This window comes from Corvus brachyrhynchos, unplaced genomic scaffold (genome assembly GCF_000691975.1).
Source record: "Corvus brachyrhynchos isolate BGI_N302 unplaced genomic scaffold, ASM69197v1 scaffold115, whole genome shotgun sequence".
NCBI classification, from domain to species: Eukaryota; Metazoa; Chordata; class Aves; order Passeriformes; family Corvidae; genus Corvus; species Corvus brachyrhynchos.
In genome coordinates, this window is record NW_008239553.1 from 11,804,834 (window position 1) to 11,818,190 (window position 13,357).

A 13,357-nucleotide genomic window follows, 5' to 3' on the forward strand; every position below is an offset into this window, starting at 1 on the left:
GATGAACTTGGAAACCATTTCCATTACTTAGTGCTGAGGCCGTCTAGCTCCCCACCATCATAACCACAGACTGACAGAGCCTTCTACCCTAAACAGAGCCAGACTGTTACAGTGAAGCTCTCCATCTCCTCACCTTTAAAAGGCAATCTATGCTGTTTCCTGGCTGCTTAAAGTAAGCTTCATTTACTACCCCGTAAACATGGTAACAACTGTTCTAGCCTGGAACAAGCTAAGGAACAAGGAACCAAGAAGCAGGCATGCTTAACTTCAACAGACCACCTTCAAAACTGTTGTCCAAAACCCGTCACCTCCCATCCGATTGCCTTCTGTTGATGTGACAGAGAAGCCATCACCACCTTCCTTCACCTCTTTCCCCAAGCCACCATGCACTACCAATTATTCAGCTGATTAGGCAGCAGACATCAGCAAACAGCCTCCCACAGCAACATAGAGCAATGTCAACACTTTCTGCTTTTCTTGAACAAGAAAATAAGAACACGTACCACAAACAGAGCACCAGAAACTTACTGTAATCCCTTGACAGCTGAAAGCAGCTTGCAAATTGATCTGACAAAAGTCCCTCGTTTGCAGTATTACAGGCTCTGTCCTCTGCAATAGCTAACCAACAGTCCCTAGCCTGTCTCTGTATTATGTACACTATACACATGCACACCCCTCAGCACTTGTTTGGCATATGGTCCAGAAAATGTCAGCATTGTAATGGGTAAGCTGCTATTGCAGCCAGAGTAGACCACTCAGTTAAAGGAGCTTTTTGTTGAGGTAATGAAAAGGATGAAAAACTATTTGCTAGAAGTCATCTCCCTGGGCTCTCAGCATCTCACCATCTGCAGGAATTAGCAGTTTGCCATTTGCTATGTACAAGCAACATTTTCCTTCCTTCTTTCTTTTTTACTTTTGGCCACAGTCATGACAGGTTGTGAAGAGATTATGTGTAGGTGTGCAAGAATCTGAACTTATGTCTTTCCCACCTGGGCCTCTGCAGGGTCTCTTCACACAGGCCAAGAAGTGCACTGCCTGCAGCACTGAGGGTCTAAGGAATGGGCAAACCTCTACAAGAGGAATAAAAGTAAAGGGTGCCCCTGACAGAGCTAAGTGCAAATGATACAATCAGTCTCAAATTAAAGCAGGAATTTTTCTTGACATTCGGTTCTGCTAAGAAATAAGAACAGAAAAAAAAATAAAAGAAACATTCTCTCTCACCCCCTGCAGTTCTGGCTCATCAGTAAATTTTGCATAGAAGAGCAGCTAATTAAACAAACCTCAAGACTGCATAAAAAGTTCATGCAGCACAGCATTTCTCAGGCAGACAAACCAAGATCAGATCCTCCATCTCCCCATCTCTCCATAGATGGGTATTTTCAGTGCTAGGAATCACAGAATCATAGAACGTGGCTAGGCTTAAAAGGGACCTTAAAGATCATCTAATAGTTCCAACCCTCCTGCAATGGGCAGGGATGCCATTCACTAGATCAGGCTGCTCAGGATCCCATCCAGCCTGGCCTTGAGCACTCCCCAGGGATGGGGCATTCAAAACTTCTCTGGGCAACAATCATACCAACCAATGCAGCCAAACATGGAGCTTGAAGTTTACACAGGCACAGAAAACTGGCTTGAGCAGAGAGAGCAGATCCCCCGGAATCCGATATTGGGACCAGACCACTAAGCTAGAGAGAGTATCCTGTCTCCTCTTCTGCATCAAGCAGTTCCTGTCCCCTTGTCTGGCTTCAGTGGAGAAGGGAAGGGAGGAGGGAAACAAAATCAGTCTGTCTTCTTGAGATCAGAAATAGAGTCTCAAAGAAAAAGCCAAAGAGCAAAGGAATTTCTCAGAGGATTTCTGGAGAGGCAGGGGAGACGTGCATGGATAGGCAGTAAAGCAATGGAAGAGGAGGATGGGGAATCAAGGAAGTAAGGTTATTCTATTTTAGTGTGATTTCCTATGGAAATGAGCCTTAATGTAATCCATTTAGCTGGCTTCCTTCCCCCTACCCCACAACATAATATTTGAAGCAATTGGTCGATTTCCTTTGAATGTGAAAGGGAGGCAATAGGAAATTTTTACATGGCTTGTGAAAATGAGGAGCTGCATAGAAGAGAGCCCTGCTGAGGGCAGAGTTGCTAAGCAGAAAGGTCTGGGGTCTGAAGTCAGGAGCCAGCAGGAGGAGAATAAGGAGACACACAAGGCAGATCCAGAACAAATCTCATTTCCTTTGCTAACCTGCTCAGGAACAACTCACTTTATGCTAGCCATAGAACGGTAAGCTGATCCAGAGTTACCAGCTATTTCTGCAGAATTACTGGCATCCACCACTCCCTCATGGTGCAAAGGGACCCACTGTAGCTTCTGTTTTCAAGCAGTCCCCACCCAGGAGAGTAATGGTTGACCTGTCAGTGAAGGCCCCTCACTCTGCTTCTCAGAAGGGAGACAGAAGGAAAAAACAGAGCACAGGCAGGTGGGATAGCATTTTTAAGAGCTGCACCAACACCAATGCCTAGCATGTGTTCCTAGCAGAAAAAAGGTAGGCAAACAGCAAGTTACGCTTGTCACTCTGTTAAGAGGGAAAAGCAGAATATAAAGCAAGGAGCAGTGGGAAATAAAACGTGCCCCAGCCAGAAAATGAGGAATAAAGTCCAGCTAAGTGAGAAGCCACCATTAGGTAAGGGACCTTAGTACACCGTGAGTGCTGTCCTGCCTGGTCCATGCAGTCAGTGTAAGGGAGCAAGTCAGTCCACTGACAATTGTCCTCTTCTGTGACTCAGGGAGCATCAAGCTGCTGAAAAACCCTGCTAAATGGAAAGGATCTTGTCCTGGTCAGGCTTTAAGGAACATTCAGTGTTGAGCCCATTCTTCCCCCAGGGTATCTCCAGGCATCCTGGTTTCTCTCCTGAAAATTCTAATCCCAGAAATGTTTTCAAAGGGCAGATAAGCAATAAACAGCTACCCCAGGACACTCCCAGCCTTTTCCAGTTCACTGCTGAAACTGGAGGTGATCTTAAAAAAAAAAACCCAGAATAAACCCCAGGGTAAAGCATGCACTGTGAGGAAAATCCCCCACCTCTTCAACAATATTCTTGGCCCTTTGAGAGTCCCAAGGTGAGACAAGGTAAGAAGGCAAAGACAGGATCTTGTTCCTCTAACCTGGAAGTTCTCTGTCTTTGAAGGGATCATCAATCTCTGTGCTCTTCGATCTGGCATCGCTTTCACACACTGGGGTCTCATACCTGAAAAAGGAGAACAGCAGAAGCTAAACTATGTAACACAGGTTTAGTTTCTTCACATGATCACTAATCACAGACTGTTCTGAAAGGGACCAACAATGATCATTGACTCCAACTCTTAAGTAAGTGGCCCATATAGGGATCAAACCCACATCCAGGGCATTATTAGCACCACGCTTTGACCAAGTGAGCTAATCTCAGGGTCAAAGGGTTGTGCCTTGTCTGCTTACTGTAGAGGAAACCAATAAACCTCCAGAAGAAATACCATTCTCAAGCATCTGACTGTTTATGAACAGTCAGGAACAGCAGCAGAAGTGGAAAGAGAAGGAAGAACATACTTCGAAGTCCAGTACCAGCTATCAACTGAAACTCACAAACAGCACAAGGCCCTCTTCCAATTCTTGTGGGCATAGGCAGAGATTTTTTTTCAAAGTTGTCAATGCTCTGCAGAATCAATGTATCTAGCCAGATTTAAGTCCCAGCTCTTACTGGCCTGTTTCTACAACTTGCCAGACTCACAATTTGTTTCCAAACTCCAAGTGAGAAAAGATTCCTCAGTAGTTTCAAGATAGAAAGTAACTGGGAAAAAAAAAAAAAATCTATCACTGGTTTAAAAATCTACCCATGCACAACAAGCGGTCTTCTAAATCCCTGCTGGTCAGGATTCAAGTGGCTGCAGCATGGAAGTATAAAGCAGATGATAATGCAACAAAGACACTTGTCTTTTCACTGCTCTTGCCCATAATCTTTATTGTTAAGCAAAGCCCCCATTCCTCCTACCTCACAAAAGCTGCAAGCCAGAAGAAAAAAAGGCTGCTTTGCATGAATACTTAACACAGAGGAAAGCAAGGACAGTAGTTAATGTCCACCAACCACTATAGAGAGGGAGCTGCATAGTAACACTCAACGGGGAACATCACATACAGCATTGCTTGCTCTAGGGAAGGCAGTGTAGAGCTCACTACTCTAGAGAGAGGAATTGATCTCATATTGCAGCTGTATTTTTTTACGTCTCATCTTCTCCAGCCAGGCACCTCCCCAGGCCTGCCTATAGGTCTCACCGAGTGGAAGTACCAGGCAGGGGCCGTCCTGTGTCCACCAGGACACACCAGCAGTACCCAGTTGACTGGTGGCATTGCACTGGTTTGTAGAGTCCTCCAGGAGCACACTCGGGGATGACGATACCCTCCCGGGGGTTCTGCCTGGCTTCCTCCAAGGCACTCTGCCTCTCCTGGTCACAGGAATGAACTTTTTCTGGAAGACAGAAGGGAGATTGGAGGGCATGGAAAAAGAATCAAATCAAGATCACTTTCCTCAGGTCAGCAGGATATGGGTACCCTTCACATCACAAGCCCTTTGTGTTTGTTTCCTTCTCACCCACCATCAGTATGTCTACATCCTCAGGGACTCTGGGACTTCTGGGCTGAGAGCTTTCTCCTACATTTAGCTGTGACACAACAAGATTATGGACTACAGACACTGACTGCCGGGTGCTCAGGATGCCAGTAACAGCAGGGAAAATTCTTCTTGATCACCTGGGCTTTGGAAATGAACTGTCAAGTAACAATAATTCACTGTTAATGCAGCCATGAGGTAAGCATTTCCCAGATTAGGTTTTTGCAAACTGAGAGATCCTAAACTGTGACTTGTATTTTCCAGTTAAATAAAGAAGGCAAACACCTTGCCCTGCCCCTCTGTCTCTTTCTCCAGACTGCAAAACACTCCTCCCTCTCAACAGCACCTCTCCAACATGATCCCAAGAAGAGCAGGTTATGTTTTAACATGGCCTAATCCAGTGCAGACAGCACACACCTCAGCAGGGAACAGAATGGGGTATCCCATTCCACCCACACTGCCATCACTTCTCCAGCACTTTCCACTGTTGTCCTCACCTGGAAAACAAAGGACATCCAACACTCCTTTCTACTGAGGGTAAGGCCCTGTCCCTTAATAACCTATTACACAGAAAAGGCTATTCCCAAAATAGAGAACAAAGAGAACAAAAGTGGCATGCACCACAAAACAGGAGGAAGCGCAGAAGTGGCTTCTGCAGCCAACCTGGCACACAGAGTTCTAGCACTGCCCGCAAAGGAGTGACGGGTGCATGGACCAGCCATCTAAGGGGGAAGAGAAGCACAGAGAACCTGCAGGATGATAAGACTTATTTGGCTCAACAGCCAGAAATTCTCAATTATAAGTCTCCAAGTATTCTGGCCCTTTGACGAGTAGAAAAATTATTTCAACTTTGCAAACTACTGAAGGTATCACAGTGAGGAAAAGCAAGCAGTCAAGACAGCTGAAAACACATCTAAGTCTAGGGTAAGAAAAGACAACAATCTCATTCCTAATTTTTATCCTTAGGAGAGTGATGAAAAACAGAAGCAGAACAGCTGTCCTCTTCTCCCCTAGCCTTCCTCTTCCCTGCAGTTTACTGTGTTTTTAATTTTATTCTTATAACCAGGCCACAAGACCTGTAATTCCTTGCTACAGCCAAGAGCCACCTCAAGCTTTCAATACATAAAATGCTTCCACTGACCAGCAATGACACCATAGGTTCATTCCAAATCTGTAGATGTTTGCATCATCAGCCAGCAGACACGGCACAACCTCAGTATCCTGCTCCCAGGACTGGCTCAGCACACAACTAACACGTGCTCAGGTTCCTTGTATTTTGCCTGCCTGTTGGTATGCCATCAGCTGTATCTTGTATTTCCGGGATACATTATGCTGTAGAGAGTAAGTTTTGTTCCATATCTGGGGAACAGAAAGGGTGCCGATTCACAGCTTGGTAACAGCAGATACAAGAGACTCCAGCAGGTCTGCACAGCACCACCTGAGTACAGCACGCCTGGGTACCAGAAGCATTTTTACTGGTTTCTAACTGAACTGTAGCAGCTGAGTCTCAGAGACCCCAAAAAGCCTCACTCTCCTCAGCATTTCAGATCACTGTCAAGACTGGGAATGTGAAAGGCACCTGAATTTTGCCACACACAAGCCCACACAATAGAAACACAGAATAAAAACTTTTAAGTGTCGGTAAATCTGACTCAAGCAGAGAGAAACTTTACTGGGAAGGAGCAGGAGGGGATTAAGTCAACAAAAACTGAAAGGGAACTCAAGCTTCAGCTGATATTTAAGCTGACTTCACTTTGCTGACAGATTTCACATCTGACCAAAAAAAAGAAAGACTGTTCCCAAGACGTACGTGGACAGAGAAGTCACTGAGCCAGAGGCCTGCAGGCTCCCTAACAAACCACTTACATCAAACGGGCCCCACTTACCCACAGTCTGCCGACAGCAATTCACACCTTGGCCATCAGGTGAGGTAAATCACTCAGGCAGCTTGGGGGAAGCAAAAAAGCAGGGGCAAAATTCTCTATCATCATTATATTATAAGCAAAAGGAAGAAAAACTTCTGCTAAAGAGGACTACATTCCAGGAATTTTTCTATCTAAATCCCAAAAGCTTTCCTGAGTGCACAAAGTCAAACCAAGATTTCTCAAGTCCTTTGAGTCTTGCAAAACTCTCAGTAAAAATTACCCTGAAAAAAATAAATTGTGTTTTCTTTGTGTGTCAGAACAAAGAAATATGCCACTTTTATTGAAATCAAGAGAAAAAAATAATAAATGTCTTTAATGAATTAGTATCTTATTTTACAAACATTTGCAGTTAGGTATGCAAATTACACAGAAAAAAATCTACATAGTTACACATTTGTGCTATGCCATGAAAAAATGGAGAAAATTCTCTGCACATATTAACAGAAATTTGTGGGAACTGAATAGTCACATTTACTACCAGAATACATAACTAATTGGTAGTTGTTTCTGTTTGAGGGGTGTTTAAAGGCTGAGTGAAACAAATCTTACAGGCTTTGTTCAGCTGATATCACATAGATGTAATGATGCAAGCTCTGCCATTGTCACCAGCATTCAGTAGCCCATCATTAGCAATGACAGCGGTACAACTGAAACATCAGGGAGATGATACTTTACTCATTCCTAGTACACATCTAGAAGTAGCTGCTGTGGAAGTTCCTCCCTGCTTTACAGATTCCTGCTTTGTCTCTTTTACATGCTGAAGAGTCCTACATGGTACGATTCTTCTCTGAACTCCTTCCAGATTCACCATGCCTTCCCTGAGCTAGAGATCAGAATAGCAAACACATTGACTCTGACAACAGCCTTGTGGAAATTTCCTTCAGTGACATCTGTCTAGTAAGCAGAATGTATTAACTAGCACTAGTCCCCAAAGAGACTCTTTTCTCCAAGCTACCACTCTACCAGCACTTAATTCCCTTAAAAAATAAACACTAATATTAACAGTTAGGTATTCAAAAGCCAGCAAAATCAGCTGGGAAATCCATACCATCAGCTTCGCTAGTATGGGACTTGGAATGAACTGCATGCAGTGTCACCCTGAAAGATGGTCTCACGGGTAACAAAGGGACCATCAAATGCTATCCCAGCTCCAGGACACTGAAGTCCTCCTGTTCCAGTCAAACTGCTTACTGGAAACTTTGCTGTTGTTGCCAAGGCCAGGTTAATGGAGAATAGTGAAAGCCTATGGCCAAGCTAGAAAGTTTAATGCCAGGTACGAAATTAAGCTGTCATCTTAGAAACTAGCATATATTTATTATAAATGTAGGGTACTTAAAAGCCTATTCCTTGTTAATGGGAGTTGCAGGAACATTTAAGACAGCAAGTCAGTGGGGCACAAACAGTCTTCCTAGAAAAAATAATAATATTATACCCATTTATTTATCTATTTTAAAGGCATTGTCACATTCTACTGTTGTCTGCCATCTCTGCTTTGACTTAACCATCAGCAAAGAAACCAAGTAACACTTGCCAACTTGCTGTTGTTGGGGAGTGAAACCTTCATGCAACAAATCTAGATTACAAAAAAACAAATTACAGAAAAAAACAATAGGGACTGTATGCACACCCAAAGAGAAGAGTCATTGGCAGAAATATCCATTTTACCTCAACTGCTCAGCTCTAAAATGCTAACTGTTTATTCCTTCTTACCCTTGACTGCTTCTAACACTCATAAAAACATATTTTTAAAGTAGTGTCTCTGAAGCCATGAGCTATGGCAGGAAAACAGGGCTTGGACATCTGTAGTTGCACATTATTCATGCAACAATTTCCCCCTAGTAATGGCCTTCTGAGGAATACATGGTCAGATTCATAAAAAGGTCTCTCATTCCCGGTCCCTTAAGTACACACATTCAAACATACATCTACTGCCTGCACAATAAAAATAAAAATGATGGACGAGGTAAGGGACTCGTCTGACTGTTTAATAAACTATATGGTTATTAAAGAGATGGGGTGCTTGTTTACCCTACAAAGCTGAGAAGAGAGGATGTCTAGTAGCATCTAGCCAAAGGCTTGTGCTTCACAGTTCTCATGCTCATCTTGCAGGGCTATGTGCAGCCACTGGGGATGAGGCAGCCTCCCCCAGCTGCTCTCCTGACACAGAACTCTCATTGCTACCAGACCCAAAGCACCAAGCATCATTCACCGTGGCTGTGGATGATTAGGGTGGGACATAAGGAACATCTGCCATCCAACCACAGAAGATTATTTTTTGAACATTGCTCTTCTGCACCCAAATCTTTTCTTCTTAAAAGAGGGAGACTGCGGCACCAAAACCAACCACCTTGGAGAGATTCCTACACCCTTAAGAGACAGGATTCTTTCTTCCAAATTAAGCAAAAGAGAGGGTCTAACCTCCCTCTATGCTTCTGCTCAGCCCCAATGAACCCCTGTGAATAGCCTAAACCCAGAGCGACAGGCTGTACCAGGCAGGGCAGATTTCCTTCTCTTCCTCTCTCTCATTTCTTTTGACCAGAAATTCTGTCTGGATCAGAAAAGCTTTTCCCATGGAATTCCTACAAAAAGCTTCAAAAAGTTTTAATGAACAAGCATTCATCACAAGGGGAGGAAAAGGTCTTTTACTGAAGAATTCTTGACCAATCCCCATTGTTAGTGCTGCAACAGGGACCTCACTTCAAAATAACATTTAAAAAAACACAAACACATCTGCCCCAAATTTTTTTTTTTGTTCAACTCCCAACTTTCCTCTCAGTGAGGCATTAGTGCAGCACAGAACAAAGGGGAGCAGTGTGGATATCTAGTGCCAAGTTCCTACTGACCTTCTGTGCCAACCCAAACATGAGGACTAAGTGTCTTTGTGCCTCAGTTTTCCTTTCAGTGAGAAAAAGTGTTTGCCTGTCTCCCAGGGGACCTTAATTCAGACAGGGTCAGTTTCTCATGTGCCTTTACACTGCTGTGGCACAGAACAAGAGCTTTGAACTGGTTATTTTATCACAGCATGTACATCAGCTTAAAGCTGCTTTTAGATTGTATACGGAAGCTCTGAAGTGAACAGGACCCATGTCCACTCCAGGAGAACAGGTACCTCATCCCAGAATGGAGCTTACAAAAGCTGTGGGCAGAAAGCAAGTTCAGCACAGGTTACATCAGCAGCCCAAACCTGCATCCTTTCCTCCTCAGAAAGACCATTCGAAAAGCCTTAAGTATGCACATGCACAAGTGTTGGCAGGACTAGCAAAGCAATGCAGTGAATAGGCCCTTACTGCCTGTCCCCTGAGCAGGGCTGTGGGTGGAGGGAGGGAAACAACCCCTTCTGTGTTTAGAAGCACAATAACAGCTGAGCAAATATGGCTCATGGGCATAGCATAAATCTCTCCACACCTCTGTTAGTCATCAGTACTGATACCCACTCCACCCTGTTCTGTCTGCGATCGTGGTCCCTCCAGAGTTTTCTGGCTAACGTGAAGGTAAAAGAAAAACAAACCTTGCAGGTGTTCCCACACTGTACCAGTTGAGCAATCTTTGCTTTACCTTGGTACGCACTCAATTCCATTTCTCAAGGCATAGGCTACAGAGGAAGCAGATGTTACTACATGTTCCAGTGCTGAACAAGTACAATGCAAAGGCTTAACAGGTGGGTTATAATTTTCAAAAATGCATTATTCCAAGTGGCTCATTAAACTTCAGCTATCCAGGAACACATGCTTCCCCTGCTATTTTCCTTCTGCTCTAAGAGATAAGGCTGCACTGCATTCCCACCAGTGTTACATGATGAGAAGCCTATTCAATATCTATCCTATAGCTTGAAATAAGGAGGACTGGCTCAAGAAAGCACAGATTAGAGCAAACTTAGTAAGGGACTTTCTGAGGCACAACTTGTGCTCATTTTGCAGAACCTGTGGGCATTGCGTCCTGCCCAGCTAAGAAAAGAGTGTGCTCCACAGGGTTTCCACCCCACACAGCAGTAAAGATCAACACCTGCACATCTTGAAATCTGCCAGTTGAAAGCTACCTGTCCTTGCAACTCTAACTGCCTTTCAGGCAGGCCTTGGAATCTTTAAACCATCCCATCTCACAAGCAGTCAGTCACACAGTCCTAGCCCTCCTAGAGCTATAGCCAGACTAACTGAAGGACGGCAGAAGAAGAACAATGCCTTTTTTACGGCTGTAGTACATCATCCTGAAAAAAACCTGCAAATATCTTCATGTTCATAAACAATGCATTAGATAGAGCTCTGAAAAAATTCTGGTTCATTAGAGCATATTGTAAGTTGTGTCATTCTCATAACCAAATGAGAAAAATGCAACCTACATACAATTACTATGAGATAGTTACCTAACACAACAGGATAAGAAAAAGATGCTCTCCAAGACAAGAGGTCTCCAAAGTTCTGTGAGACAGTTGTTCAGTTTTGAAAGCTACCATGAGACTTGTATCAAATTAAATGACAACTCTGGCCAATGGAACAGAGCATCCAATTTACAGACTGAACTTCAGGAAAAAATTCAAAGCCACACTTAATAAATGGTTTTAAATCAGTGTAATCACAACTTACAAGCACAAACCATAACAACCAGCAAGGAAAAATCCAGCACATGGGGAGAAAATTACTGGCGAGGCAGCAAGACTTGGAAAAAGTGGTCAGCAGCTTAGGTAGACCACAATAAAGTCTGCAACTTCAGGACATTGCAAACAACAACAACAAAAAAATCCAAACAGGTAAATCCAGCTGTGGAATGTAATGACAGGGGCTTCACATAAGGAACAGGCACTAAGTACTGGTGAGCCTTTAAATCAGCCCTGTGTACAAGCACTGGGCACTGCACTTTGAGGGACAGGAAGATTCTTTGGCAGGAGGGTGTGAGAGAGCAAGGGGAACAGGCAAAGGTCTAGGATACTTGATCTATGAGAAAAGGCTAAAAGAATTCCATTTGTTTAGTCTAGAGATGACATTCAGTCTTCTGAGTCATAAAAGCTGTTCTACAAAAGAAAAAAAAAAAAGAAAGACATAGATAATTTTTTTTCCTTCCCCATGGGTAGTTCAAGTATCAGACAGCTTACTTGGAGAAAGGAGATTTAGTTTTGATATAAAAAAGCCCTGGTGATTAACTGTTCACTAATTGGAAGAGGCAGTGGGATCTCTGTTGTCACATTAGGAACAGGTTATGTGTGTCAGAGCTGTTATTAATTAATTGGATATGCCCCTAGGTTAAAATAAGGAGAAAAAACGACTTGAATCTCTTCAGGTCTTTCTTGCTCTCCTCACGCAGGCTGAGAAACTCCAGCAGATCCTCAATGACTAGGCAACCTCTTTTCTAACACAGACTAAAATCTTGACGATATTTAATCTGGTTTAAGTTTCCAGATTATGGGGTCTGATCCCCTCTAATGCACCTGGCTTCCATATCCTGTGTGTGACAGCTGTACCTGTGCAGTATCTTCACAATGACAACAGTTTCTATAGTCTGAGCAGAGAAATTTGGCATCAAAATGCAGCCTCTTCACTTCTTGACATCAGGATGGTTCCTCAGCAGAAGAAAAATCTTTCAACCTTAGACACTACCCTTGTCATTTTGAGACAAAGCTACACAGTCTGTGTTTTTTCTTCCCTAATGCCTCTTTTCCATTTCACATAGTTTCTAAGCACTGTGAGCTTGTGGCATACCTAGCTTTGACATAAGCCACCTGTCTCTGAATACATTCATTTTCCCTGTACTCCTTTTTCAAAAACAATAGGTGTTTCCACTGGAGCCTTAGCATTATTGGGAAACTTTTTTCACTTCCACACCTGTTTTTTAATAGTCCTTGGAACAGCTAGTAAAGCAATTATTGGAGAATTTGCCTACCTCTTCTAGATGGAGTATACAACTGTTTTTACAGTATTGTAACTGTGCAATTATAGGACACCAAACAAAGTCTTTGAAAACTGTCACAGGCAGCTAAAAAGTGGTTCAGACTGGTCTTCCTACCTACAGCAACATTATATTTAATGCTACTACTGGTGAGGCACAGAAGGCAAGAGAGACAGGTTTATAGTGTGATGAGCCTTTTCATGCAGTGACAGATCAGTTTTTCCCTGTAATATTTTGCACTTTATAAGGAGGCAGAGGGAATTGACTCTGACAGGAAGCTAGCACTCACTTTTGGATATTTACCCAGTCAACTGTCTCTGGGTAGAATATCCAGGCTTTGGAAGTTCAATGACATAACATGGGATTCAGACATCAGCCATGGGACAGAGAAACTGCTCCCACTTCATCCATGTCATGAGATGGATGTCCCTGCTCTAGCTTAAAAGGCAAGGGAAGTACTACAGACTGACACTATGGCTGAAGTCAGTGTTCCCCATGGGATTTCTCTGAATTGCAGCCTTACACAGGCAACAGTCCCTCCATCTGTGGGAGCCCATGCATTCTGGCAGGCTGAGCTCCAGAGAGAAGCTGCAGCCTTGTGCTACCGGAGCCTGTTCAGTCAGCTTAAGGTGAGTGGGAGACTACTGACACCAGCAGGACCACAGACTTCCCTGCATTATAACAGCTGGGGAAACCAGAGAAATGTCACTCCATTCACCCAGAGTAAGGCCAGCCAGTTTAACACATTCCTCCCTCAAGTGTCCCACGAGATCGAATGCTACCTTGCTTTTTAAACATACTCCCATCTTTTTCTCTGAAGGTGGGTTCTCTGCCCAGCTTCTTTCCAATTCATATGCAACCCCTGGGATCTTCCAGCCAAGGTCTTTCCAGCTACTTACACACCATTTCAAAACATGTACTTA

At 43.6% G+C, this 13,357-nt stretch overlaps 1 protein-coding gene across 5 annotated transcripts in view; it reads right to left on the reverse strand.

Annotated features, from left to right (window-relative positions):
* Window positions 1–13,357, reverse strand: part of SMOC1 (SPARC related modular calcium binding 1) — a 90,947-nt gene that overhangs the window by 23,974 nt on the left and 53,616 nt on the right. For all 5 annotated transcript variants that reach the window (XM_017741905.1, XM_017741907.1, XM_017741906.1 and 2 more), the window contains exons 7-8: window positions 4,299–4,491; window positions 3,158–3,240 (exon numbers count right to left, since the gene is read on the reverse strand). In XM_017741905.1, the coding sequence (XP_017597394.1) occupies window positions 3,158–3,240; window positions 4,299–4,491 (276 nt within the window). The remainder of the gene's footprint in view (window positions 1–3,157; window positions 3,241–4,298; window positions 4,492–13,357) is intronic.